At 39.5% G+C, this 25974-nt stretch overlaps 1 protein-coding gene across 13 annotated transcripts in view; it reads left to right on the forward strand.

Annotated features, from left to right (window-relative positions):
• CPEB3 (cytoplasmic polyadenylation element binding protein 3) overlaps window positions 1-25974 on the forward strand; it is a 173177-nt gene that overhangs the window by 20133 nt on the left and 127070 nt on the right. For 4 of the 13 annotated variants that reach the window (XM_019739298.2, XM_019739362.2, XM_019739365.2 and 1 more), the window contains exons 1-3: window positions 7277-7390; window positions 9809-10034; window positions 10128-11137. In XM_019739298.2, the coding sequence (XP_019594857.1) occupies window positions 9995-10034; window positions 10128-11137 (1050 nt within the window). In that variant the 5' untranslated portion in view covers window positions 7277-7390; window positions 9809-9994. Of the gene's footprint in view, window positions 1-7239; window positions 7391-9808; window positions 10035-10127; window positions 11138-25974 lie in introns of those variants that run through there. The other 9 variants (XM_074339389.1, XM_074339390.1, XM_074339391.1 and 6 more) reach the window with 4 other exon arrangements.

Raw genomic sequence — 25974 nt, forward strand, 5'->3', positions numbered from 1 at the left:
TAGAGATGTTTTTCTACATTAGGTTATTATCAGAACAGTAACTGTATTCTTTATTGTATCCACTATTCATACATTGTTTTCACATTAGAAGTTCATTTCTCAAGGAAGTATAAACTGCTACAACTTTGCTTAAACAATTTGTTAATATGTATTCAGAGCCTTAATGTTACGCCTTTTAACCAAGTAATGTTTTCTTTAGAAATATGGCTTACGGAAACAATCAATTTGGAAAATAGTGAAAACTTGGAAACAAATTAAATGTCCTGCAACATGAGAAAGGGTAAATTAATCACACCAAATTTTAGCAGAAATATCTTCATTAAACATTAAATATAGTGTCATCAAACATAGTGTTTTTGAAATACCTTTAATGGCAAGAGAATTTCTCTTCATCTAATGTTAAAAGCAGTGCCATCAGCCTCTATAAATTGAGATAAAAACCTGCTTTGTTCTTTGATTTGGTCAACAAACTTATCCAACAAACTTTTATCTCTATGTTTTAGGCCCAGTGCCAGGGTTACAAAAACGAACTAGTCCTGATCCTGGAGCTATTCTGGGAAAGGCAGATGTGTAAACAGATAATTACACTGAAGTGTGAAGGATACTGCAATAGAGATATATGTGTGTTACAGAGGGTACAAAAGAGGGAATAGGCAATTCTGCTCACATGGTCAGGCAGAGCTTCAAAGGGGATATTTGAACTTGTTCTAACTGGTGAGTAGAGTAAGCTATGTAGGTAGAAGATATTTCAGGCAGAAGGAACATGTGCAGAGGCATTGTGGTAGAAGAGCATGGTCTGTCTGTCCAGGGACCGGTAGTATGGGACAGTTGGGAAGAAGAGTAGAAGATTGAGTTTGTATTTTATCCTCTTGGCAAGGGAGAGGTAATGAAAGAGTTTGGGGAAGGGGCATAACATGGTAAACCTGTTTGAATAATGGCTCGGGCTTTAGTGTGGAGGCCACACTTGGAAGGGCACTAGATGAAAGACATTAGGATATTACTGCCATAATTTAGGTGAGGTGTTATACAGGCTGTGAATGAAGAGGAGGGGAGGGCAAGCAGAAATTTAAGGGGCAGAATTCATAAGTTTTAGTGACCAGTTGGACTTGTCCCTCAGTGAAGGAAGAAGAAAAAGGACAAAATTATGTTGAGATTTCTAACCTGAGTGACTAGATGGATGGTGGTGCCATTAAAAAGGATAAAGGCAAGTAAACCAGAAATAGGAGCACATTTGTGGGAGAAGAGCTGCTGTGGGATCCTCAGAGAGAGAAGTTGTTAGTTAATTAGTGGTTTGGAACTTAGCAAAAAGATTCGATCTGGAAACCTAGGTAGTGGTGAACTTAATTTCCCAGTTCATAAACATAACATTGCTCAGGAAGAGTACAGAATTAGGAGAACCCCGGAGGAAGTTGTATTTAGTGGCCAGGCGACTGATAAGAAACTTGAGAATGGAGAGCCAGGAAAGCAATTGTCTTCCAAGAAAATGGAATAGTGTCGTGTTAGTTTTCTACTGCTGTGTAACAAATTATCACAAGCTTAATGGCTTAGAACAGCATTCATGTATTAGCTTAGAGTTCTGTTGGTAAGAAGTCAGGTACAGCATGACTGGGTTCTCTGTCAGGCTGTCAAATCCACTTTCAAGCACATTCTTCTTGTTGGCAGAATTGCAGTTATAGGACTACGGTTCCTATTTTCCTTCTAGCCTGGAATCTTGGAGGACCATCTTAGAAATCTGCTTCCTACAAGTGTTATTGGAAGGATGAATGGCAAATAAAATAAATAAAGAATGGAAAAATGTCAGTTGGTCATTGATAGCTTTAGTAAGGTCAATAGCAAGAGCAATTTGAGCAGATGGTAGAGGGAGAAGCCAGATACAGTAAGTCTGAGAGTCAACTGCAAGTGAGAAAGTAGAGGTAGGATTTATAAGTTTCTTCCAAACAGCCTGTCTGGAATGGGAAGGAGAAAGTTCGGAATAATTAAGGAACTAGGTCTCAAGGAAACTAGAAGAAATGAGCTTTAGACTATATATCGAGGGATTCATTGCGGAACTGTAAAAGAACTCTGCTTCCTCTTGGATGGGGATACAGATAATTTTGGATGGGGATACAGATAATTTTGGAGGGTGGAGCTTGGTGGTAGGCAGCTCAGAAATTGAGGACATTACTGTCACATAGCCTCGGTTTCTCTCAGAAGTTAGCGACAAGGCCCATGAAAAAAGCAGGGGAAGTTCTGGAATGGCTGCTTTGTGACCAGAAGCCTAACATACCATTGTTGGTGATCTCCAGGTCGATCACCCACCAAACCACCCCGGCTCCCCTTTTGCTGCCTTTCTCTCCTTCTGTTCTCAGACTTGGTCTGATCTAGAATTGCTTGACAGGTCCTCACTCCAACGATGTAGACTTCCTGCTTATAACTTGCTTTAGACTTTAACAATCTAAAATCTTCCTAGGTTACCTAGGGAATTATCTAATTTACCAAAGTTGACCCAAATGACCCCACCCCATAGGCTGTGAGGTCTCTGAAGTCAAGGGACTTCAGCTTTTTTCAGTCTTTGCATTTAGTGCATCTAGCTCAGGCCTGGCACATAGGGAGCCCCCAGTTTATTTCTCTAGCTTAGATGACCCAGACTTAAGGTTCCCCTTCCTGTTTAGCCAGATTGTGCTATTTGTTTCCTCTTTACCCTACAGAAGATAGGTAACCTTTACAAATACATGTGTATGTTTTATGAATTTAATGGAAATATAACAAAAATGCAGAAAAGTGCATACATTTTAAGTGTCCAGTTTTCTGAATTTTCAAAGTAAACATACCTGTGTAACACAGCGTCCAGTTCAAGAAACAGAATATCACCAAAAATCCCTGGTAATCCCCTTTTATGTCCCCTACCAATCATTATTTCTCTGTGTAGGTAACCACTATGCTGACTTCTAACCCCATAAATTAGTTTTATTACAACTTTATATAAATGGAATCCTATAGTATATTCTCTTCTGTGTTTGGCTTCTTTCACTCTGTATTGTATTCATGCAATTCATCTACCATGTTTCCCTGAAAATAAGACCTAGCCAGACAATCAGCATCTTTTGGAGCAAAAATTAATATAAGACCTGGTATTATATCATAACATATCATATCATATCATATATCATATCATATCATATCATATTATATATTATATAGTATATATTATATATTATATATTATATAAGATCTGGTATTATAGTAAAATAAAACTGGGTCTTATATTAATTTTTGCTCCAAAAGACGCATTACAGCTGATTGTCTGGCTAGGTCTTATTTTCGAGGAAACATGGTATATTGTTTTACAGAGTTGGAGTCTATTCATTATCTTTGCTTTATGAGATTCCATTATATGAATCCATCACAATTTACTTATCCATTCTATTATAGATGGGTATTTGGGTTGTTTCTAGGTTTGGGCTATTATGGATAATGATGCTTTGACACGTCTTCTGGTGAACATGTTTGCATTTTTATTGGGTATGGATCTAAATGCAGAATTGCTGGGTCATAAGGTATGTGAATGTTTGCTTTAATAGACCCTGCTAAATAGTTTTGCAATGTGGTTGTATAGTTATACTAAATTATACTTCCACCAGCAGTGTTTGAGAATGAGTTGCTCCCACATCGTTGCTAACGTGTGGCATTGTCTGCCTCTTCCAATTTTAGCCATTCGGATTTTATTTTGTATTTCTTTGATGATTAGATAGGTAGAGTATCTTTTCATATGCTTTTTGGCCTGTTGGATATCTTCCATTGAAGTCTCTTGTCAATTTTTCTTTGGGATATCTACTGTTATTAATTTGCAAGCGTCCTTTCTGTATTCTGATTATAAAGCTATTGCATGTATTTTTCCTATTCTGTGAGTTTTCACTCTAATTCTGGCTTTTGGAAAACAGATGTTCTTAATTTAATTGGTTTATTACATTTTTCCTTTATGTTTATTTCTTTTGTGACCTGCTGAAGAAATTGTTGCCTACTCTAATGTTATGAAAATATTCTCCTATGTTCTTCTCAAGGCTTTATTGTTTACCTCTTACATTTAGACCTACAATCCATCTGGAATTGATTTCTGTGTATGGTGTGGCAAGGGTGAAGGTCTCTTTTTTGCCATCTGGATATTCAGTTGACTGCAGTATCTTTTATTGAAAAGACCATCCTTTCACTACCGCAGTGCTACTATTTTCGAATATCTGAGGACCATACATATATAGATTTGTTTCTGGACTTCAATTTTGTTCCATTTGTCTATTTTCTTATCCTTGTGCCAATAGCTACACAGCCTAATTACTATAGCTTTATAATAGGTCTTGATATCTGGTAGTGTAAGTCCTGAAGGTTTATTTCTTTTTTGCCACCTCGCTTGCCTTGGCATTCTTGGCCCTTTGCATATAAATGTAATCGTAATTTTAAAAATATTTATTGAATACCCATTTATTATGCGCTAGGCACAGTGATAGTTGTTGGGAATGTAGCTGTCAATACGATAGGCCTGGTCCTTTCCTTATCATTGGGAAAGCCACTCACAGAAGAGTGAGATGAGAAGAGGGTCCAGGATAGAGCCCTGAGGAACTCAATATTGAAAGTCAGTTAGCAAAGAAGAGACAGAGAGAGAGAGAGAGAGAGAGAGAGAGAGAATAACCCTAAATGCAAGACAACCAAGAAAGGACAGCGCGAAGGAAGCCAAGGGAAGAAGGTATATCCAGCAAGTGCGGTCAGTTATGTCAGTGTTGCTGCAAGGTCAAGCAAGATAGAGACAAAACATCCATTGGACTTAGCTCTGAGCGGCCATTGTGAACTTCATGATGGCGTTTCTGTGGAGAGGTGGGGTGTGTGTCTTAATTAGATTGTAAACTCTTAGATGGGAACAAAGTTCCCATTTAATTAGTGCTTAGAGAATGTTATTTCATGACGATAATCAAATGATCTGCATACTGCTGAGCATCATGAGGTCCAAGATGGTTTTCTGTCTTATACCACTCCCATTCATACTTCTTGCAGTTGATGAAAAAGTAATTGCTTTTCTAAATGCAGAATAATTTAATACCTACTCAAAACATGGCCGTTTTAGATAATCAAAAACTATATTTCATTCATTCATTCGTCTATTCATTTATCCATCCAAATTCATCCATTCAACTGCCCAGGACTTATAAGCACTGTGCTAGTGATGTAAATAGGGAAAGAAAGGAAGGAAGGAAGCCTAGAAAGATGAGTTTGACCCATGTATTTTTGAGTGAGTTAACTCTGTAATCTCTGTATTTACAACATTCCGTGTCTATTCAAAAGAGTTATGTGGTTAAGCTTGTGAGTTGAAGACAAAATTTCAGAAAGTGCTTCCTTTCTGGTTAAATAAAAAACAGGATTTTAGTAGCGAAGGTCTTTGTCGTTCTGGTGGGTGCTCCTGTATTATATTGTTTGCTTGGTATTTATTTACACCCTGGCATTTATGTTGGAGTCATTTTCTTTTTCATTTGAGTGCTAATTTTAGGAAAGGAAGAGCAGAAATTTGTTCATTGTCAAATACAGTAAAATTACATTAAGTATGAGCAGTGCTAATTTTTTATTGTCATTTATCAAGGGTCAGGGGCCAAAGTTTATTTTTCTCCATTGTGCCAGTTATTAGTAAACCAGCACCTGGGGTCCAGTGGATTAGTAAATGCCCAAGTAAACTACCTTCAAGCATACCTGAATAACTTCAGAGTGTCTACTTTACTGATAAAATCTTGACATTAACTTCAAATGATTTTTTAAAAATCAAGTCTTTGTAAGGATTTTATGAGGTTTTTTTTTTTTTTTGTCTTCCAATACTTGAAAATGTAGTAGAAGTTTGGTTGGTTAGGAAGTCTTCTGGAGTCAGATTAACCTTGAGTGGATCCTTACAGGCTCTGGAATGCAAATGGTTAAGAATAGCACCTTAGCAGAAGTGAAGCTTTTTAAGGAGGGTTGGTAGAGAAAGAGAAAAATTAGGGAATATACGCTAAGTTCATAGTAGGAATAAGAAAACCACTTAGTTCTTTTAAAAAGAGCTTTTGGCAGATTGATGAAAGTGATTTTTTCTTCTTCAGTTGTTAGTGTTTTTCCTTAGAAATAACTAGAAACAAAGAATACTGACTGCTGCAAATTGGTAGTCTCTGGTATTACTTGAGTTCTAACTGGTGAATAAGGACAATTTTAAATGATGCTTAGCATTTTTAGTTCCAAGTTCAATCAGCATAGTCATCAACTGACATTTACTCTGAACCCCTTGGGTGAATGGCATTGAGCCAAATCCCATAAGAAATAATATCTCCTGCCTACGTAAGCAAACTGGTAGTTGAACTATTGCTCTTAGAAGCTATAGATAACGGTTGATGTTAATATGTTGTGAGATTCCAGCCTCGGAATCATGACGTTAAAATAGGAAAAATGTACACCAAAACATTTTTTAGAAAATAGAAACTATCTACTTTGTCTTGAATAAAGAAATCACTGTCCTATGCAGTGAAACACTAAACATGTTTTTTTTAACTACTTCAAAATATTATTTAATATTTCAAAAATATTTTTGCTTAAAAGAGTTGAATTTTATTTGAATGATCATTGTATGAATAATGCAATGTAAATTTTCATTTTGACAAGTAAAATGAGGTGAGTTGATTTAGAGCATATCAGGTAACATATTAAAATAAGTGATTTGTGCCTTCATTGAAAACTCAAATGCAAAGAAATCTTGGTGGATGTCAAAAATTTGTGGCTAACACCTATTTTTACTTGACCTCTAAGGTTAATATCACATTTAATATTAAGGTAGTTTTCATTCTATAATATTAAAAATGTTTCTGCTATGCATGGTCAGATTTTAAGTATTTATCTTTCCCTGGTAGTCTCCCCTCCCTTTCTTATCCCTCTCTACCCCAATCTCTTTTGCTCTGGTATGGTTCCAATTGCTCGCTACCCAGTCATTACCATTCTAATACCATTTAAGGTAGCTCTGCTGGGTTTTTTTATTTTGAGCCCTACAATCTAGTTTCTGTTTTAACCGGGCTCCCTAAATCAAGTTGACAAACAATTTTATTTTTCCCCTTTGTCATTTCAACAACTCGTGATTTAGATTGGTTAGGAAGATATAATGTAATCCGGGTACAACCTCTTCCCCTTGGAATCACAATTTGCAAGGCTTCCTCCTTTCCTGGCTGAACGTGCTTAAGACAGGCGGAGTACCTTGTGGAGGACTTCAGCCCCCACAGTTCCCTGTGTGCGCATGCCCTCTCTTCTTACAGTTGTCAAAGTGCTTTTGCCAGAGCGGTCACATAATCAACCTGAAAGAAGAAAATAAATACTGTACACTTTTTAATTTTATCGATCCTTAAAAACTGGACACTCAAAGGTAACTGCTACTAAGAATTTGTTACTTGAGATTGGGTGATTGCATGTAAAGGAAGATCTATTGTGTGTGTGATGGGGGAGGGGAAGAAGGTATCTATTTCTCGGACTTTGCTGTAAATAAGAAAAAAGAAAAAACAAAAAGAAAAACAAAAAAACCCGGACTCAAACAAACTATACAAGCAGTCACTGAAAGACACTGCATATTAACTTTGTAAATGTTACCTTAATCTATTGCTTACCTTTTGTTTAAAGGGTCTTATTTATTAAAGATGGGTCTTGACCTTGACAGAGTGAATTTATGCAGAAAGTGAAATTTATATCTTTAAGGAGTGTTGAGAAGAAAAATGGGTGTTCATGGTATGATAAAATTTAAAAAATTCAATAAATATATTAATATTAATTATAGCTTTTATAAAATATTCTGAGTCCAGCTTACTTTTTGGCTTTTTTTGCTATAGTACAGGATTAATTTTTCCACCAAGAGCATGCAGTTTAAACTGAAGGCATTAACTAAAAGCATTGACACAAGCATCGGAAAAGCTGAGTGATATTGAAATTATAATCAAATGCATATTTCAGCCATGATGATATGGCTATTGTAAAGACAATTCTAGCCCACTGGAAGCATCTCAAACCCCGGATTATAATCGTTTACTACAGCACTGCTTAAACCAAGTATGAAAATGTCTCTTTCTATGACCGTTTTCTTTGGCAGCAATAGAACTTTGTGTTGTGAATCCAAGCTTCGCTTGCCTCTTTGTGTCATATTTTTCAACACTGATCAAAGCCATTGTTTTAGACAGGGTAACTGAGGGACATAAAATCAGTCTTAACTAGGTTTTATTGGTAGTAGCTGGCAGTTTATGATGGGTTGGGTTTTTTTTGGTGGGGGAAATAGAGGAGAGAGGGTTAGAAAAGAGAGTAAGGTAGCTGTGAAGCATTTCCTTGAGCCCACTATTTTGTCTATGTATGAAACTTTAAAATGAAAGATCAACCATTTTAAAGATAGTCTTTAATAAAAGAGAACTACTTTTAATCCCATTTCTCGGTCTGACATATTTTGCTTAATAGTTAAGAGTGGAAGCATCTCCATTTTCCAATACATTTATTTTACAACAGTTATTATCATGAGGATGTCCAAGGCATAGCTTCTGTGTGTATTTGAATGCCCTTTCACAAGTGTCCTGAGAAGGATGCTTCTCTAAGTATCTGCGTTAAGTAACTGCATTAAATATTTTAATAACTTTGTTGCAATTACACTGAATCATCATCTAAAAATAATTATATGTTTGGTCATATGCTCCTTTAACATTTCAAAATATTTGTTTTCAGGGTCTTAGCACTGTAATACTAATATATTTAAAACAATTAACATGTTCTAAGGGACAAGCTAACTCAGTGAACCATGTATATGGAAATCTCCTGGTTTTGAGTGATTACTATTTTCACCCTGGAATGAGAAAACAGGCAGTATGGCAGAAGCGAATACAGTCCTATGCGAAATGGAAAATACCATACACTCCTTATATGGCTAAATGAAACAGTAATGGCAATGCACTATAATTACAATGTATGACAATTTGGGACTTTGTACTATGCTATTTTTAACACTTTTGGTAGCATATGGTAATTCAGGGTTTTCAAACCATAATCTTTCACTGCTAATACTAGTGATAAGAGATTGGATTCTAAATTTGCGTAAGTCTTGTGACCAAAGCAGCAGTAGGAGGATTCAAACATGAAAATCTGGCAACCCCCAAATTATCTTGACTTTCTACTTAAATCTCAGGGGGATTTCTTTAAAAGCCCTATTCCATCTCACACTCAGTGTCTGTCAGCCTGCCTCCCCCCACCCTCTTTCACCTCAAATCCAACCAGAACATTTCTACACTCTGCAGAGAAATTCTCAGGCTCCTGTAAAGAGCTGAACCACTGAGATGCCAAAAATCTCGCGTGGCAGAATTGGAGACAAGAAAATTGGGGAATAAGCAGAAAAACCCTAATCCTTAGAGTAACAAGCAAACACTTCCAAACGGTTCAGTAGATTTTCACCTCTTTAAAAGCGGTGGGTTTTCCCCCCTGTCTCCTAACAAAATGGAGTAGCTGCAGCTACTGGGAGGCCAGAGAATGATTGTGCAGCTGAGTCCTCCTGCTAACGAATGCCAAGGATTTCCTCCCTCGTGGTTTGCTGCTGCTAAATGAAACAATTATCAACGCTAGAAGGCAGTTTGCTAATCAAGAGGGATAAGACTGCTGTTTCTTTAAAGTGCCCAAATAGGGAAGGGGGGAAGAAAGGGTCGTGTGCGGTGTCTTTTTAACCTTGCTGAAGGACGCAGCAGTATTTATTGACGTATGCAAATAACCAGGGGAGGGTGGTGCTTGGGAAAAAACAGGAACCAGAATCAGTTTCTCATTGCAGGGTGAACGCTCTGAGTTCCGGTGAAGGGAAAAGAGACGTGGCGAAATTGCTGTCTTTCTGTCTTAAAGCACATCTCTCACTAATACAGAAAAGGAACCAAGACATCAGAAAGGGTGAAGACGCTCTCACAGTATTTTTAGAGACCTTGCGCGAGCCCTCCCACCCCAGTCCGACCTGCTCTTCTAAATGGGAGATTATGGATTTGCATTGCAATTGGCTAGTAGAGGTGGCACTGGATTTTCGCAAGTAAAACACCCGCCCGCTTCAGCGAGGGGCGATCACACTGACAATAACGCGTCTCTCTTTTTTCCCGTTTCAGCTGCGCAAACCATGCAGGATGATTTACTGATGGACAAAAGCAAAACCCAGCCCCAGCCCCAGCAGCAGCGGCAGCAGCAGCAGCAGCAGCAGCCCCAGCCCGAGCCCAGCGCAGCCGAAGCCCCGTCCACGCCCCTCTCCTCAGAGACCCCCAAGCCGGAGGACAGCAGCGCAGTGCCGGCGCTCAGCTCCGCAGCGGCCCAGCCGGCCCCCAACGGCTCCGACAAGATGCAGATGGAGTCGCCGCTCCTGCCGGGCTTGAGTTTCCACCAGCCCCCGCAGCAGCCGCCGCCGCCGCAGCAGGAGCCCGCTGCGCCGGGTGCGTCGCTGTCGCCGTCCTTCGGCAGCACCTGGTCCACGGGCACCACGAACGCGGTGGAGGACAGCTTCTTCCAGGGGATCACCCCAGTCAACGGGACCATGCTCTTCCAGAACTTCCCGCACCACGTCAACCCCGTCTTCGGGGGCACCTTCTCCCCGCAGATCGGCCTGGCGCAGACCCAGCACCACCAGCAGCCGCCGCCGCCCGCGCCGCAGCCCGCGCAGCCCCCCCAGGCGCAGCCCCCGCAGCAGCGCCGGTCACCCGCCAGCCCCAGCCAGGCGCCCTACGCGCAGAGGAGCGCCGCCGCGGCGTACGGCCACCAGCCCATCATGACCAGCAAGCCGTCCTCGTCCTCGGCCGTCGCCGCCGCTGCGGCCGCCGCCGCCGCCTCCTCTGCCTCGTCCAGCTGGAACACGCACCAGAGCGTGAACGCCGCCTGGAGCGCGCCGTCCAACCCGTGGGGCGGCCTGCAGGCGGGCCGGGACCCTCGCCGGGCGGTCGGCGTGGGCGTGGGCGTGGGCGTCGGGGTGCCTTCCCCGCTCAACCCCATTTCGCCGCTCAAAAAGCCCTTCTCCAGCAACGTGATCGCGCCGCCCAAGTTCCCCCGCGCGGCCCCGCTCACCTCCAAGTCCTGGATGGAGGATAACGCTTTCCGGACCGATAATGGTAACAATCTGTTGCCATTTCAGGTAATGCTCCCGTGCACCCGCACATACCTTCCTCCTACCCCGCTTCGTTTGCCCCTTCTTCCCGGCCTCGTAAGCGTCGGCTGATGTGTGTGTTCCTTAAACAAGGCAGCGATGCCGGCACCCGGGTGGGGGAACATTGTGGCTGCTCCCGGGTTCCTGTTTATTCACCCTGACAAGATAGAAAAGGGCCTTTTCCTTTTCGTTTATTTTTTCCCCTTCACCGTGCTTGGGCCTCTTGTTTGGACCTTTTTTGACAACCAAAGCAGCAAGTGCGTGGCAAGGTGCGGGCGTAGTCCCAGGATGAGTGGGCTGAGATTCCCGTCGTTTTAAGGGGCTGCACGTTTCAGGTTATGACAGTCGGGGCGCAGGGTACCGCCTGCAAGCTGTCCACTCCTAAAGCACCCCGGCCCTGCTCTTCTTGTGGAGATGCACAGCCCAGTCGCGAGTGGTGCTATTTCAGACAGTTGCACGCGCTCAATTAAACTAATGTGAACACATGTGTTTATGTCTCGCTAAGGTGCCGGCATCATCATTAATAGCAATCAGCGCCTTGCCCCTGCCGGGAAAATGATGAGTGTAAGATTCCAGCCACCACTAGAACTCTACCGGGGCCCCAGGCGGAAGAGTGGGAATTCTAGGGGTAACCCTTCCTATGTTCCCTAGAAGAAGGATGTAGAAATTGTTTTTTTCCAGAGGAAAGAGACAATAGGACGCGACCTTCAGAGCCATATTGCAATGGAGTCTATTTGCTAGTTAGCACTGAAATATTTAAAGCTGCAGTGTCCTTCAGTTGGGTTATTTAAGAAGACAGTGCAGATCAATTACACCATTTGAAACTGGCCAAAGTGAAAGTCTTGCAACTTTAATGAAAAATGAGCCTTGTGTCTTGGTGTTAAATGCCAATGAAAACCCCAGGAAGTACCCCAGACAAAAAGGTTGAATGGAGTGTCCTTATTCTGTTCTTGCTTCAGATGCAGCCCACAGCCACGTTGGCTGGCAGTGTCCTGCACATCTTGAGTTGGTAAGGGGTGGTAAGGGTGAGTGTTCGCTGGGGGCTTTTGTTCTCAGGCATTTGTCCTTCACTTATAAATTGATTTGGCCATAAGCTTCTAGGCTCAGTTAAAAAAAGAAAAGGAGAAAGAACAGGAGAGAGGAGGGCTTTGGATAAGACCCAGTTTGCGTGGTCAAGGAAATGAAACAGAAATCCTTGGAGCATTGCTTAAAAATGGCAGAACTGACACTTGACACAGGTAGCTTAAAGCATCAGGTGCAATTGGAGACTTCATTTTATTACTCTTTACATTTCAAATGTGATGTTTGGGTGGCTCCCATCCCTGAAGGAGGAGAGAGGGTTATTGAGAGGCACATGATTCTCCGGGCTCCAGCAAGGATTTTTAACCTTGACGGTTCAAGGGGTTCCACAAAACCCATAAATTGTGTGTTTGAGAGTTTCTAATGAGAGGGTCTTACCAAGTTTTCACAAGGTCCTTTAGGAATGGAAGATTTTAATATTAAGTTTTACTTCTTTCCATACTAAAGTTTATTTTAATAAAATGAAGGGACACTGCAAGAGGAGGTTAGTTTGGTAGATAGAGGAAAGGCGGTATCTGCTTTCTGGAATTTCCCTGTGCGCTTATTTTTTTGAGGGTGGGTAAGGTAGTGAGGCTTTTCTAACAGGCACCCACTTTTTCATAGTATTCGTTTTTCTAATAGGCCTTCTTCTTATTTTGGTGCTCCCAATCCAAGTCCAGTCTTAGAGGATAACCTGAAATCTGACAGGGAGGTTTAGGTGTTGAGAGCTGATGATATACATATACATCAATTATTTTTTCTAGGGGTTAATCTGCATACAACTAGCTTTTGATTAATTATCTCCGAAAATGGGGACTGAGGAGAGATTACATCCATAAAAATTTCCCAAACTGATATTGACAGGTAGTGTGGGGATTGCCAGTTGTTTCTCAGCAAACTATTTACCAGCAACGCTAATGAAAGCCAGACGGATTGGATTCAGTTTGGTCTTTTGTCTTTTCATCCCTAATGGTGCTATTGAGTGGGCAAAGATGGCCAAAAGATTTGTAGAAGAGATTTGATTAAAAATCGAGCCTTATATATTTGACCACAGAAAGAATTACATGAACTTTATGTCTCATTTCTTTTCCTTACTTAAAATGGATTTTCAGGATTTTGAAGCAATATTAGAACCAGAGTAGAACCAACTTGGTTGTGTTTTGGCTTGGAATATTATCAGACTTGGTTTGTGTTTAAAAAATACAAATATGTTTTAAAAAAACAAACACCTTGAGTCTTCTGTGCACAATTTTACATGTTTGTGCAATTATTGAAATCACTTTTTCTACAAAAGGGAAAAATATCTTAAGTAGTCCTAACGACTTTTTAAAAATTTGTTTATTTTGACAAATAGGATTTTTTTCTTTAAAGAGTTTATTTAATAGAATATCAACTTTATTTTTTTATTTCACAGACTCTTTGAGCTAAAAGGGGTTTTCAACAGTGATCTCCTCTAATGTATCTCAATATAAAAAAAAAAAATCTATCTCCCCTACCCTGTGCTGCTTCAGTCTCTTGCCAAACAACACAATAGATTTTTTGGAGCTTTACTTCTGTGGTTTATATTGTAAAAACAATAACTGTGTTGAATGTGGTTTTTCAAATTATACATGCTTCCTTACCCACTTCCCTGAATTCTAACAAAGATGGTCGGTTTCCCTGGGTTGTGGTGGCTGCTTCCTTCGGGATTGCTTGTATCTAAAAGGCACTTCGTTTCTATAAATAAGGAAACTGAGGTCCGGGGAGGTAGAGTGACATAACTCAGGTCCTAGAGCTTTGGCTAATTTTGTTGCGGTGTGTCCTTAACTTTCCTGTAGCATTAGTGCTGTCAGGTAGAATTCATTTTGAGTAAGGTTCTCTTTGGACTCCAGTCAAAGAGACTTCATTATAGAACTGTTTGGAGGCTCTTCTCTACCTGGCCGGTGCCTGTGAGTGTTATTCCTCCCACCAACAGAGCTCAAGAACATTGAGGCAGGGGAATTATACATGCACATTGTTCTATATTATGTGCGACAGAGAAGCCGTGGCATGTCAAAGGACCAGAGTAGAGATGTTTCTGTATATAGTGAATTGGGTTTAAATAGCATCGTGGTCCAGAGAAGTGTAGAAGGGACTTGTGAAAGCACCTGTTCCACTATGCTGCTCATTTTCCAGAGGAGGAAACTGAAGTCTTAATATGTGACATGACTTGCCCAAGTTCAGGTGGGTCAGAAGCAGGCTTTGGAGCCAGATTGCCGAGGTTCAAATTGCAACTCTGCCAGTTACTGGCTTTGTAATCTTGAGCAAATTATATATATATATATATATATATATATATATATATATATACCCTTAATTGCTTAATTTGTAAAATGGAAATCATAATCATTCCTTGCTTCATATGAATCCAAATGAGAAACTGCAGGTGAAGTGCTTAGCACAGTGCTTGGTCTGTAGAAAGCGACCACATAAATGTTGGGTTACAATTATTATTGTAATGGTGACCAGAGGCGCTGCATGACCTTATCACACTGTGGATTACTGATTTTTTCATACTGTGCAATCTGAATAACTCCAGACTTCTTCTGCGTAATATCATTTAGTCTTTTTTTCTGTCTGAAGGTACCCTATGGTTACCATACAAGATGGTAACCCACTATTTACCTCTGGGCCAGGCTCTGTGCTAAGCACTTCATAGTAGTTTCTCACTGGAACTCCTTTGAGGTCGAGGACTATTATTATCCTCATTATACTGACAAAGAAATTGAGGGTTAGTGCATTTACATTATTTGCTCAAGCTCACAGCCAATAACTGCAGAGTTCAGATTTGAACCCGGGCAATCTGCCTCCAGAGCCAGGAGAGACATACAGTAATACCTTGGCCAAGATACCGCCAGGACGTCAGTTAACAGTACAGTATAGAAGTAGGCGACTGGGCTGAATATGTACTTGACTTTATGATAATACCCTGGAAATTGTGTTTTTAAAAGAATTTGTATTGATAGAAATGGAGGAAGAAAAATATAGTGCCCATCCATATACCACTACTTGGATTCAACAATAGTCAATATTTTCCTCTATTTGCTTACTTTATGTATTTTTAATATAGTGTTCTTGGAAAAAATTCAAATTATGTCCTGCTTTCTTTCTGCCTCTTTGTCTTTCTTTATGCCTCCCCTCTTCCCACACCCCAAATTGAAAGTGACTGTATAGATTTTATATATATATGTGTGTGTGTATATATATATATTAGATTTTAGATTTTCTAGCATAAGTCCAGTTAAATATAATTTAGTGTTAATTTTGTTGGTGGATTATAACAGAGGAAGAAATTTCTTATATGAATTCATGGGAATATAAATTATTTTTAAAATAAATACGCCTATTTATATAAATTTTGAGGAAACATTAATATTTTTCAATTAGTCCATGCTCCTTTTTAAAATATATATATATGTGTGTGTATATATATATATATATATATATATATATATATGAAGTAATATGAATTGTCTAGCTTATGCTTGCTTTTGAATAAGGATAATACGACTTGGATTTAAAACTGGAGACTCTTTCGTCGTTGCTGTCATGAAAAACCACTTAATGTCCACCCAACCCCACAAACTGCTTCAGAGCGTATTATGGTTAATGTCAGTGCCAACAAAGCTACGTATCTATATTTTATTTGAAAGAGGGGTTGGTTAGGAAATATCAGAATGTTTTCTATGCTACTGGAAACATTAACCTAATAATATAAACTGTATATGTCAAAATTGCATGTTGAAAAGTAGTTAGCTTCAAACTCTTTATGACCTTGAGTTTGCACAAAGATGCTCTCTCAGAAATGTAATGTTTTTAGATATCCTCTAAGACACAATTTTCTACTTAAATAGGTGTCTCCATTGTTGGCCTGTTTTTCTGTCTTTCAAGGGCTGCATAAGGCATAATGCTTGTCCATTTGGAACTTGTCGTTGCTCACGTGGTTTTTGTAAGTGTTTTGATCTAATGTCAGAAGATGATTGCTTTGTTTCTTACATATGAAAAGTTTGAATGCGCTATGTGAGGTGTAGGGAATATAAAGTAGTGGACAGCCCGTGAAGCTTGGTGTGAGGAAGACACTGGTTGAAGCCTCAGCTCTGTCAGTGGTGATTGGGGTCAAGTCATTTATCCAATGATTCTTTCTCCCAGACTGTAAAAATGGAGAGAGCCTATCATCTGGGTTTGCTTTATGAGAAAATGTATACAAGTGTTCAGAAAAATTAGATGTTATGTCTTTTAGATGCCTGCTTAACTACCGGTAATTACAGTTGTCCCTCATTATCCATGGGGGATTGGTTCCAGTACCTCCTGTGGATATCAAAACGCACAGATGCTTAAGGCCCTTATATAACATGGTTTAGAACAAAGTCTGTAGTTGACCCTCCACATCTGTGGATTCCCACTCGTGGGTAGAAAATAGTTTTCAACCTTTGGTGGGTTGGATCCACAGATGCAGAATCTGTATAGTCAGTTAATAGAGGAAATATTGTTGATAGTCTTCTATAGTCTGAGTTAGACACTAGTTCCTGGCATCTGGAAGTTGAGAGGGGCTAGAAAGTGTCTGGTAGGGATGGAAGAGTGATGATATGTGTGTTAGGTGACTGCCTGCCCTAGAAAAGCAGTCCGGGTTCTGAGGGTTCGGGAGTAGAGGCTTGTGTCATAAGGAGGGGGTGCATTTGTAACCGCCTGCTTCTGCTTATGGCTGACTCACCAACGCAAGTGTAAGAATTCTGCTTACTCTGTGAACATTTTAATTGGTGATGGGAGAATTGCTTAAATTCTTAATTTCCTAACTGCTACAAGTGTTGAGTTGGGTAGTTATGAAGCCACAAAGGCTCTAATTTGAATCTCCTCATTCTCACTTCTCTGAAGACGATGCCTGGCTCTCTGCAGGGGTCAATGAGGTCGTCAGAGGTTAAAGTCCACATAGAGCCCCAAACTGGATCTTGAGAGTTGAGGAATAAGCCACAGCATCAAAGGGGCTTTCCCAGGGAGATCGCTGAGTTTGCAGTACCAGCCAGCCTTGCAAGGAATTTTCCACAGCTGGTCTTTATATCTTGTAGATGGCTTGTTCTGTGGGTTTCTGTTATGCTTCAGTTCTGTTACATTTAGTTTTTATATCCTTTATTGTTCTTTACAGGTGCTGGGCATGTAAACTTCTTAATGTGAAACCAGTCTAATATTTGCATTTTGACTTAACTTGAAACAGAAAAGTACTCACGAATTAAAACAAAACAATAAATTAGCGTCTTGGAATCAAGCCTACTTTTCTCTCTCCAGAAGCACTATTATATAATTCTCAGAAATAATAAATACATGCTATGAATCCTTGTTGGCAGACTTTAAAGGAGAGACACAAGAATGGGCACCAAACTTCCTTTATATCATTTGGAGTGATCATAGAAATAATGTACATGAAGGGAAAGAAACATTGTGTACTGATTCTGTATACGTAAGACTGTTGTACAGCCAAATAGCTTCATTTCTCAAGCGTTCAAACTTATTCCAAAGTGAAGATCAAGTGCAAGAGGGAAAAAAGTAACTCTCTATCTTTAGTTAATGCAACTAATTAAATGGTCAGTGCTACCCAATGAACCAGTATCTCGAAGTTCATGGGCACCTGACAGTAGATACTCATTGAATGAATGAACAAGTATTTAAACACAAGTTGCTATTCCTTTGTTTTTTCTGCAATACAGTAGTATATTTAACATTTTTGAGACAGATTCTTCATTATAGCATTTCTCCACAAGATGTACAAGAATATGGAAACAGGTGAATGTACATAATGTCGTAAAGGATATCTTCAATTTGTAAAAATAGATCATATTATGTGCGTTCCCAGACTTTATAGACATCCCATGATTCCTGGGCTGTGACTCTGTATTTGTAGTTTTGGTATGCCAAGAAGTAAGCAGGGTTCTTGCTTTGACATAAAATATTTCAGCAGCCAATAGATAGAAACACGAGCTTACCCCCTACGACTTAAATTTTTCTTTACCGCTTCACTGTTAATCAGCTCATTCTTGTCGATTCAGTTTACACTGTCCTGGTGATCTGTTCCTGACTTCCCAAATCAAGTCATTCATACTAGAACTGATCAGAATGCGAGTCAGAATAATTCTGACTGTACCGTGTTTCCCCGAAAATAAGACCCGGTCTTATTGTCATGCAGGGTGTCATGTGGGGTCTCTGCTCCCGCTCCCCGCATAAGAACACAGGACATGGTGAAGCCAAAAAGGGACACCCACGGAGCCATAGATAGGGGAGTCATACCACTATAGTCTCACTGGCGGCTGGGTTGGAGACACAGGAAGCAGGAGCCATACTATCCACAACCTGCCGTCCACTTCTCTGCCAACCAACCCCACTTGCTAGCTGCAATCTGGCGTGCTAGCTGCAATCCGCGCTTGCTAGCTCAGCCACCATCTTCTTGCTAGCCCCCATTTTCTGCTAGCGTAGCCATGACAGTTACATTAGTGGCCAATGGCTCACTGGTTACAGCTGATGGCCAACTAGTCACAGCTGTTGGCCATCTACTACCTGAGCCAGCATGTGAGGCCGAGAGCCTGGAAACTGCTCTCTGGGACTCTGTCCCCACACTTATATTAATTTTTGCTCCAAAAGATACATTGGGGCTTATGTTCACGGGATGTCATCCTAAAAAGTCATGCTAGGGCTTATTTTCCAGTTAGGTCTTATTTTCAGGGAAATACGGTAGTACTTAGACATATTACGGAGAGAATTCTTTGGTCTAAGAAGTTGACAAAGGATAGGTTATAGTAGGCCCATTCAGTCAGTCATTTGAGAAATGTGAGATTGGAAGATGGACGTATAAAGGGCAAAAGACTTTCTATCCTAAATATATGGTAGGGTTTGGGGACTGACTAGGGATTGGAACACTTCAGAGGAAACATTTTAGTGATCTCACAATCTAACCCCCTACTCAAAGGCCAGGAGACGTAGTTCTTAGGGTTCAGATAAGCAGCAATTAAAAAGGACAAGAAGTAAATGTACCCAGAAGCACCTCTGTTTTGTAATCTGCCGTGGAAAATTTCCTTTCCTCTTTTGGACCAGCGAAATATAACCTAGATATGCAGGGGGTTAAAAATAGTGAAGACCAGTAAGGTTTATGAGATTGTGGGGAAAGGCTGAGAGATGATTTTTGGATCATGAATCTGTTTTTATATGTTTGCACGTGATATTGTGGTAGACGATTCAATTCTTTGTCACATTGTTGTTTAAAGCAGTTGTAATCAAAGTAGAATCCCGAATTCAGATAAACAGTAAAGGGTAGCATATGCAGAGTTTTGGGTAGCCACGTATCTATTGCAGAATTCCCTGATCAAAGGGATGGAATTTATAGTGTTAAGTTCCTTTTGGCATCTTCACTCAGTCATAAGCCATGTAGTTCAGCTTTTGGGTGCTGTATTATTTTTGATGTCCTTATAGCTAACAAATACAGGGTACCCTGAATGCCTGGGTGAAGCACTGGCCTCACCCTTTTCACGTAAATTATCTTATTTAATCCTTACATGTTTTTGTGAATTAGGGATTATTGTCCTAATTGAGAGTTAGAGGATATTACTAGTGAGCTGACAGAGTAGAAATGGAAACAGGTCTTTTGACTCCTTGTCCAGTTCTTCCATGTTACTACATCTGCTGGCCTCTTACCATGTCGCTCACCCTCTCTGCGTCCACCTTTGATGTTGTCCTCTTTCCCCAGATCTTCCCCGATGCCCCTCATCCTACATTTTCTTTATAGTACTTGTCACACTTTTCCATGAGCTGCTTCATTGTGTTTTGTTTCTCGCCTGGAAGGTAGGCTCCCAAGGACGAGGACGTTTCACTGCAGTGTACCCAGGGGTTGTGACAGTACCTGGGATATTTTAGGCGCATGGTAAATATTTGTTGAAGGTGTTAATGATTTACATTTATAAATGATTAATTAGGCATTTATTGGTCATTTGCATGTAGCTAGCAATGTGAGAAGAATCTCTTCTATAAACACTTAACCTGCCTCTACCAGAGGTCAGGCACTAGGGGTTAAAGCTGAACCATATCCTGGCCTCAGACAGCTCCCTGACAAACATGAATTAAAATATAGGATAAGGTTTATAACAGTGTGCAATATGCACAACAGAGAGAGTATGTACTTGAATCAGAGGAAGGAATGATTACAATTTGTGTGTGTATGTGGGAAGGTTCCAGGAAAGTCTTCACAGTTTAAAATATTTTCAAAGCTTTTCTGATTTTGAAAGTAATGCATAGTCACTATTTAAAACTTAAGGGAACAATACCCATAATTCTATTACCCAGAGATAACTGTTCTTAATGTTTTGGTGCATTTTATACCAGTGATCTCTTTCATATGTGTATATATAATGTATTTTATATGGTCGAGATGATTCTGTGAAACAATGGATAGCCATATTTTTTAGCTTTTCTTATCATTCTAGGCCATGGGGGAAGGGTTGCAGCAAAGATTTGTTTTAAACAGAGGGAACATCAGGTACATAGGTAAGAAACAACATGGTGTGTTGCACGAGCCAAGATTGAGGGTAGGGGTGAGGTGAGTGAGAGATAAGCCTGGAGAAGAAGGTAGGGGCCGGGTCACAGAGGACATTCCAGCCTCTGGGCCTTCTACTTTGTCCAGTGGGGACATTGAAGGGTTTTTAAGCTGAGAAAGATAACCATTATAAGGCTTTTATGTTAGTGAGTGAAGTGATCATATCTTTGTTTCAGAAAGATTATTCTGAGATATAGATTGTCAGGAACCAAACACAGGCAGGAAGCCAGTTCACATGTAGGGACCTAACGTGATTGGGAGGAAGGGATGGAACTGAGAAATAAGGCGGCTGACTAGAAGGACTGGTGATTGCTTGGGTATGGGGAATAAAGGAGACGGAGGCGTTTCAAATGTCTCCCAGGTCTCAGGGAAGGCAGCTAGGGAAAACGATCTAAAGGGGAAAATGCTTAATAGTGGTAGATTCGAGTTGTCGCAGCTCATAAGCCAGGTGGATTTAAAGTAGAGGAACTTCAGAAGGGAAAGCTCTGTGTTGGGAATATTTGAGCAAGTGATTTGACATCTCTTATCCACTCATGCTTTTGTGTGACTCTTAATGCATGGGAAGGAAAACCTTATTAAGATAGATTACTTTGTGGACTAGTTATTAGAACACTAAATCTGAAAGAAGAAATAACTACCATTCTAAGTCAAGAGCTGTTTCTGATTCCAGCTTGATTTTTCTTTTCCTTGTACCCTGAGAATTAGAGTACATGTCAGCTGATTCGTCATCTTGTTTATGGGTAACAGCCTGGCATTGCAAAGAACTGTATGGAATTGCTAACCAATCAATCACATGAGCAGATCACAGGCAATAAGAGGAATGAAACCTGACATCCTTTATTAAGTTGAATAAACTCACTTGAGAGTTTGGTGGATGTTATTAGTCAGTCTGAAATATCATTAATAAGGTCTAAGCAAAGTTGGGATTAGACCTCATGGAATTTAGTTCTGTGCTAATACAATGCTTAGTTTTTAATGGGTGTAAACATGCTGAAATGTGTGAAGTTTGTGGTCCATAGAGCCACAGGGAGACGAGCTCTGAGGGGAGAGGAGACAGGGACAGTGTCTAAGAACCAGCAGAATTATATGTTGTTTATTTATTTGTATTTCTAGTGCGAGAGGCGGGCTATAGCATTTATTACATTTCCAAAGGAGTCCGTAACTCAAAAATGATGAAAAGTCACAGATATGGAGTAAAAGCACTGTGACGTGGCACCCAATACACCTTCAGAAGGTTTTAAAAACAGACATCTCATAAAATTTTTCTTCCTCTCTTTAGCTGAGAGAAATTCTGCCTAACTTTGAGAACTTTCTAAATAAAAGGGACCCAACTCTTCTTTTATCTGGTTTTCTCTAGAGCATTCACATTACTTTTAATTGTACAAGTTATTTTTTTTGGCATGCATTTAATGGGTTTACATCTATTATGTTAAATCACATGATTACAATAATACTAGCATTAAGAAGGTATGGGGACAAACCCACCATCTCCAGGTAAGCTTGCAGCTCATCCGGTAGGGCAGAATTTATGGGCTTATTGGCTATAGATGTTGAGAGTACTAGGGGCATTTTTTTATTGGGAAGATGGAACTCACGGGTTAATCTGGAAAGTCAGCAAAAGCTTCACCTATGGTAGATACTTATGTAAATAAAAGTTTTGATTCAGAGAGGGTTGTTGTTTCTTTTCTAGTATAGGAGGTACAACTTAGAAATACTGATTTTCAGAAATTGCTAGCATGCATATGCCCTTCTCTCCTCAGAGGGACATTTCCATGGTCCCATTCACTTCTTTGTTGTTGTTAAGACCTTAGAAAGCCCATTTCTACTATTGTAACCCAATGAAGAGAGTAGAGAGTAGAACTGGGAGGGGGTAGAAGTTGGAGGTTTGTGGAGTGAAGGTGCAGGTGTCCTAGATCTCAGTGATAGACCTGCAACTCCTGGAGAGAAGTGCACCTGGAGATTTTTACATACTGTGTTTCCCCGAAAATAAGACCTAGCCGGACAGTCAGCTTTAGTGCATCTTTTGGAGCAAAAATTAAAATAAGACCCAGTCTTATTTTACTATAATATACGACCCAGTTTTATATAATATAATATAATATAATATAATATAATATAATATAATATAATATAATATAATATAATATAATGTAATGTAATATAATTATAATATAATATAATAGCAGGTCTTATATTAATTTTTGCTCCAAAAGACGCATTAGAGCTGATTGTCCGGCTAGGTCTTATTTTCGGGGAAATAGGATAGAAACAATGTTGGCTACATAAGGTAGGTTCTTTGTTTAGCTCTGTAACCAATTAACTACTTATGGGCTAGTGTGGAAACCTAACCTCATTTCTTACTTAGTTTCCATTGGTAAAGAGCCGTTTTAGCAAGAGAACGTTTTGGGATACAATTTGTTTAAAATGTATGACACCAAGTCTCCCTAAGAACAACTGACCAAATTTAGCCAGTTCTGACTATTTTTCAGCATCATGGAATTTAGATTGGAATATATCTAAATTAGAATAGAAAGACCCTGTTTTATTTGTTTGTTTGGGGAGGGGGTGGTTGTTTTTTTAACATGAAAGTTTAAGTTGAAGCTTTACCAGGTACTTCATTTACCATCATGCTCATTCAAAGGGCAAAAATATTCTGGAGAAAAAAAAAAGAGGCTTTGTTATTTAAATCAGTGTAATGACACTACCAAAATGGTTGAATCTGTATAAAAAATTCATTGGCCTTTAACCTGCAAAAACAATCTAAATACTTTGAATTATTTTACAAGGCTGATGAAACGTTATTTTGCAATGTTTATCAAATTAAACTTTGTGCTGATTTTAAGCAGAATAAAGACGGACTAATTGTGCAAATGCTTCAGGATGTTGCAAAGTAAAACTTTGTTTGGTAAATGGAAAATTTTAAACTCTACTTTCAAAGGCATTATGAATTTAACATTTTAGAAGATTTGGAACTCAGTGGGGAGATTGATTTTTATCGTATTTTGACCTTGAATTCTTCAACATTCCAAAGACATGAGCTTACTGAAGATAGCAAAATTATTTAGTTAGTGTTTTAGAGCTTACCGCCAAGTTCCTACTTACTTGCCAGTGTAGCTGATTCTATTTGACCTATCAACTTTGGTGTGATCTAGTATGTGAAATGTTATTCCAGAGTAGCTATTTTAAAGTTGGTGAATCATGCACAGGCTTTCATTTTAAAATACAATGGGATATTTGATATTCTAATTTAGGCCTATATTCTGTTAAATGTGAAACATAGATACCTAAAGGAAATTATAGCTTAATGTAAAAAAAAAAAAATGCGAGGCCTGGAGTGAAGAGGAAAGGAAGAAAAATCTCTTGAGAGTGAATATATTCCTTCACACTGAGGGATATAATGGAGAGCTGAAGCCGACCAGGCAGTTGGAGTGACACATTCTGTTAGAGGGACATAAATAATAGAGCATGTATTGAATACTGAGACGTCAAAGGACATTGAAAGACAGTGAAGAAGATTTCCACGAAGAGGACAAAGCTAGGTAAAAGGATGCTTCAGCTTTTGTTACAATAATTAAATATTCAAAAAGGCAGCCATTTTATCCTGTCCAGGAAGTTAAGCAATTGCCCATTTTATATTCCAGTTTTATGCAAGCAAGCCAGAGGCAAGTAAGCTGACATCAGGGATTTATATGAAGAAGTTTCTTTTAGGGAATGTCGTGAGCAAGTTCAAAACCCAATCTTAATCTCCTGTGGCATAATCATAATATTTATGATGCCTTTAAGACACTTCATGTTTGTTCTAAACCATCAAAGAGAGATAAACCGTGTGATGAGCATAATTTGTATTGTGCATATTATTAATGATCTAGTCTGATGACTTCTCACCATGGTTAATATTGTAATAAGACAACATATGTAGAAAAGATATGTTCTGTAGATCCGTGTTTTATAGAGACAGCTGTAGAAAACATTCATGCTGTGCAAAATTCTAATATACTCTCTTATATATTTTCTCTTTATTATGTTATACATCTAGAAATTCACATGTGTTATAGGTGGCAATGCAGTTAATTGGAGTTTGATTTTAATAAGCATTTATAAGGTGCATACTATGTTCTTGGACTTGTGTTAGGTATTGTGGATAACACAAATTTTCTGAATCCTGTCCTTAGGAACTAAAAATAACATGCAATAGAGCATTATATGAAAGCAAGTACCAGACTGTGTGATTGTGTTAGTTGACATGAATGGCAACGAGGGACAAGAATAATTTGGCCTAGAATCATTTTTTTAAAAAAGTGTTAGAGAGGATCCTTATAGCTTCATCTTGAAGGCTAGGATTTGGCTAGGTAGAATGGGAATCCAAAATAAGGAAAGAAAAATGAGCGGTAAGTGAGGTTATTGAGCAGACCCTCCTGACTAGAACAAGGGACTTTTAGGTTTTACTGGGAGATGAGGATGGATTGGTTGTTTCTTAGGATTAAAAAACAGTAAATTTTTACTTACTAGACACCACTTAGTTTTAAAAGCATTTAAGATGTCTTTGTACATATATACTTCAAAAGAACGTAGACTAGAAGTAGGTGAGAAAAATGAAATAAAGGTAAAGTAAGAGGATGTAAAATGGAGTCCAGAATTAGACCTAAGTATTAGTATTAGTATTAGTCTAATCAGTAGATGATGCTTATCCTGATAGTGACAATCTCGAACGTTCGGCTTAGGAATGTGGACCCTTCTGCAGACAGTGGGAACCCTGAAGGACTAAGATGAGAGCAGAGGCACAGTAAATGTTTAGAAAGACCAAACTGGTGGATTGGAGAAGCGTGTGTGTCTGCCACAGTGCAGCCTGGTGGTAGGGAGGCTGGTGATGAGAAGGTGGGATAGGTACCGTGGGTTAGCACAAATCTAGGAAGGTATAACTCTGAGAAACCTTAAAAAGAAAATATGTTAGGAGTACCGACTGGTGGAGTAGAGGGTACGAGGGAGTGCACGATCGTTCAGAGCTGTTATGCTTAAAACAGTATCTACTGTTAGGCTTTTTTTTTTTTTTCCATGTTTTTCTTTCCCTGCGTGACTTTGCCCCAGTTCACACTTGCTGACACTGTGTTCCCCACACCATTCTCCATGGAGGTTCCTAGCCATTAAAAGGATTGAGGGAGAAGAGAAGCGGATAGTCTTT

Source organism: Rhinolophus sinicus, linkage group LG07 (genome assembly GCF_036562045.2).
Source record: "Rhinolophus sinicus isolate RSC01 linkage group LG07, ASM3656204v1, whole genome shotgun sequence".
NCBI classification, from domain to species: Eukaryota; Metazoa; Chordata; class Mammalia; order Chiroptera; family Rhinolophidae; genus Rhinolophus; species Rhinolophus sinicus.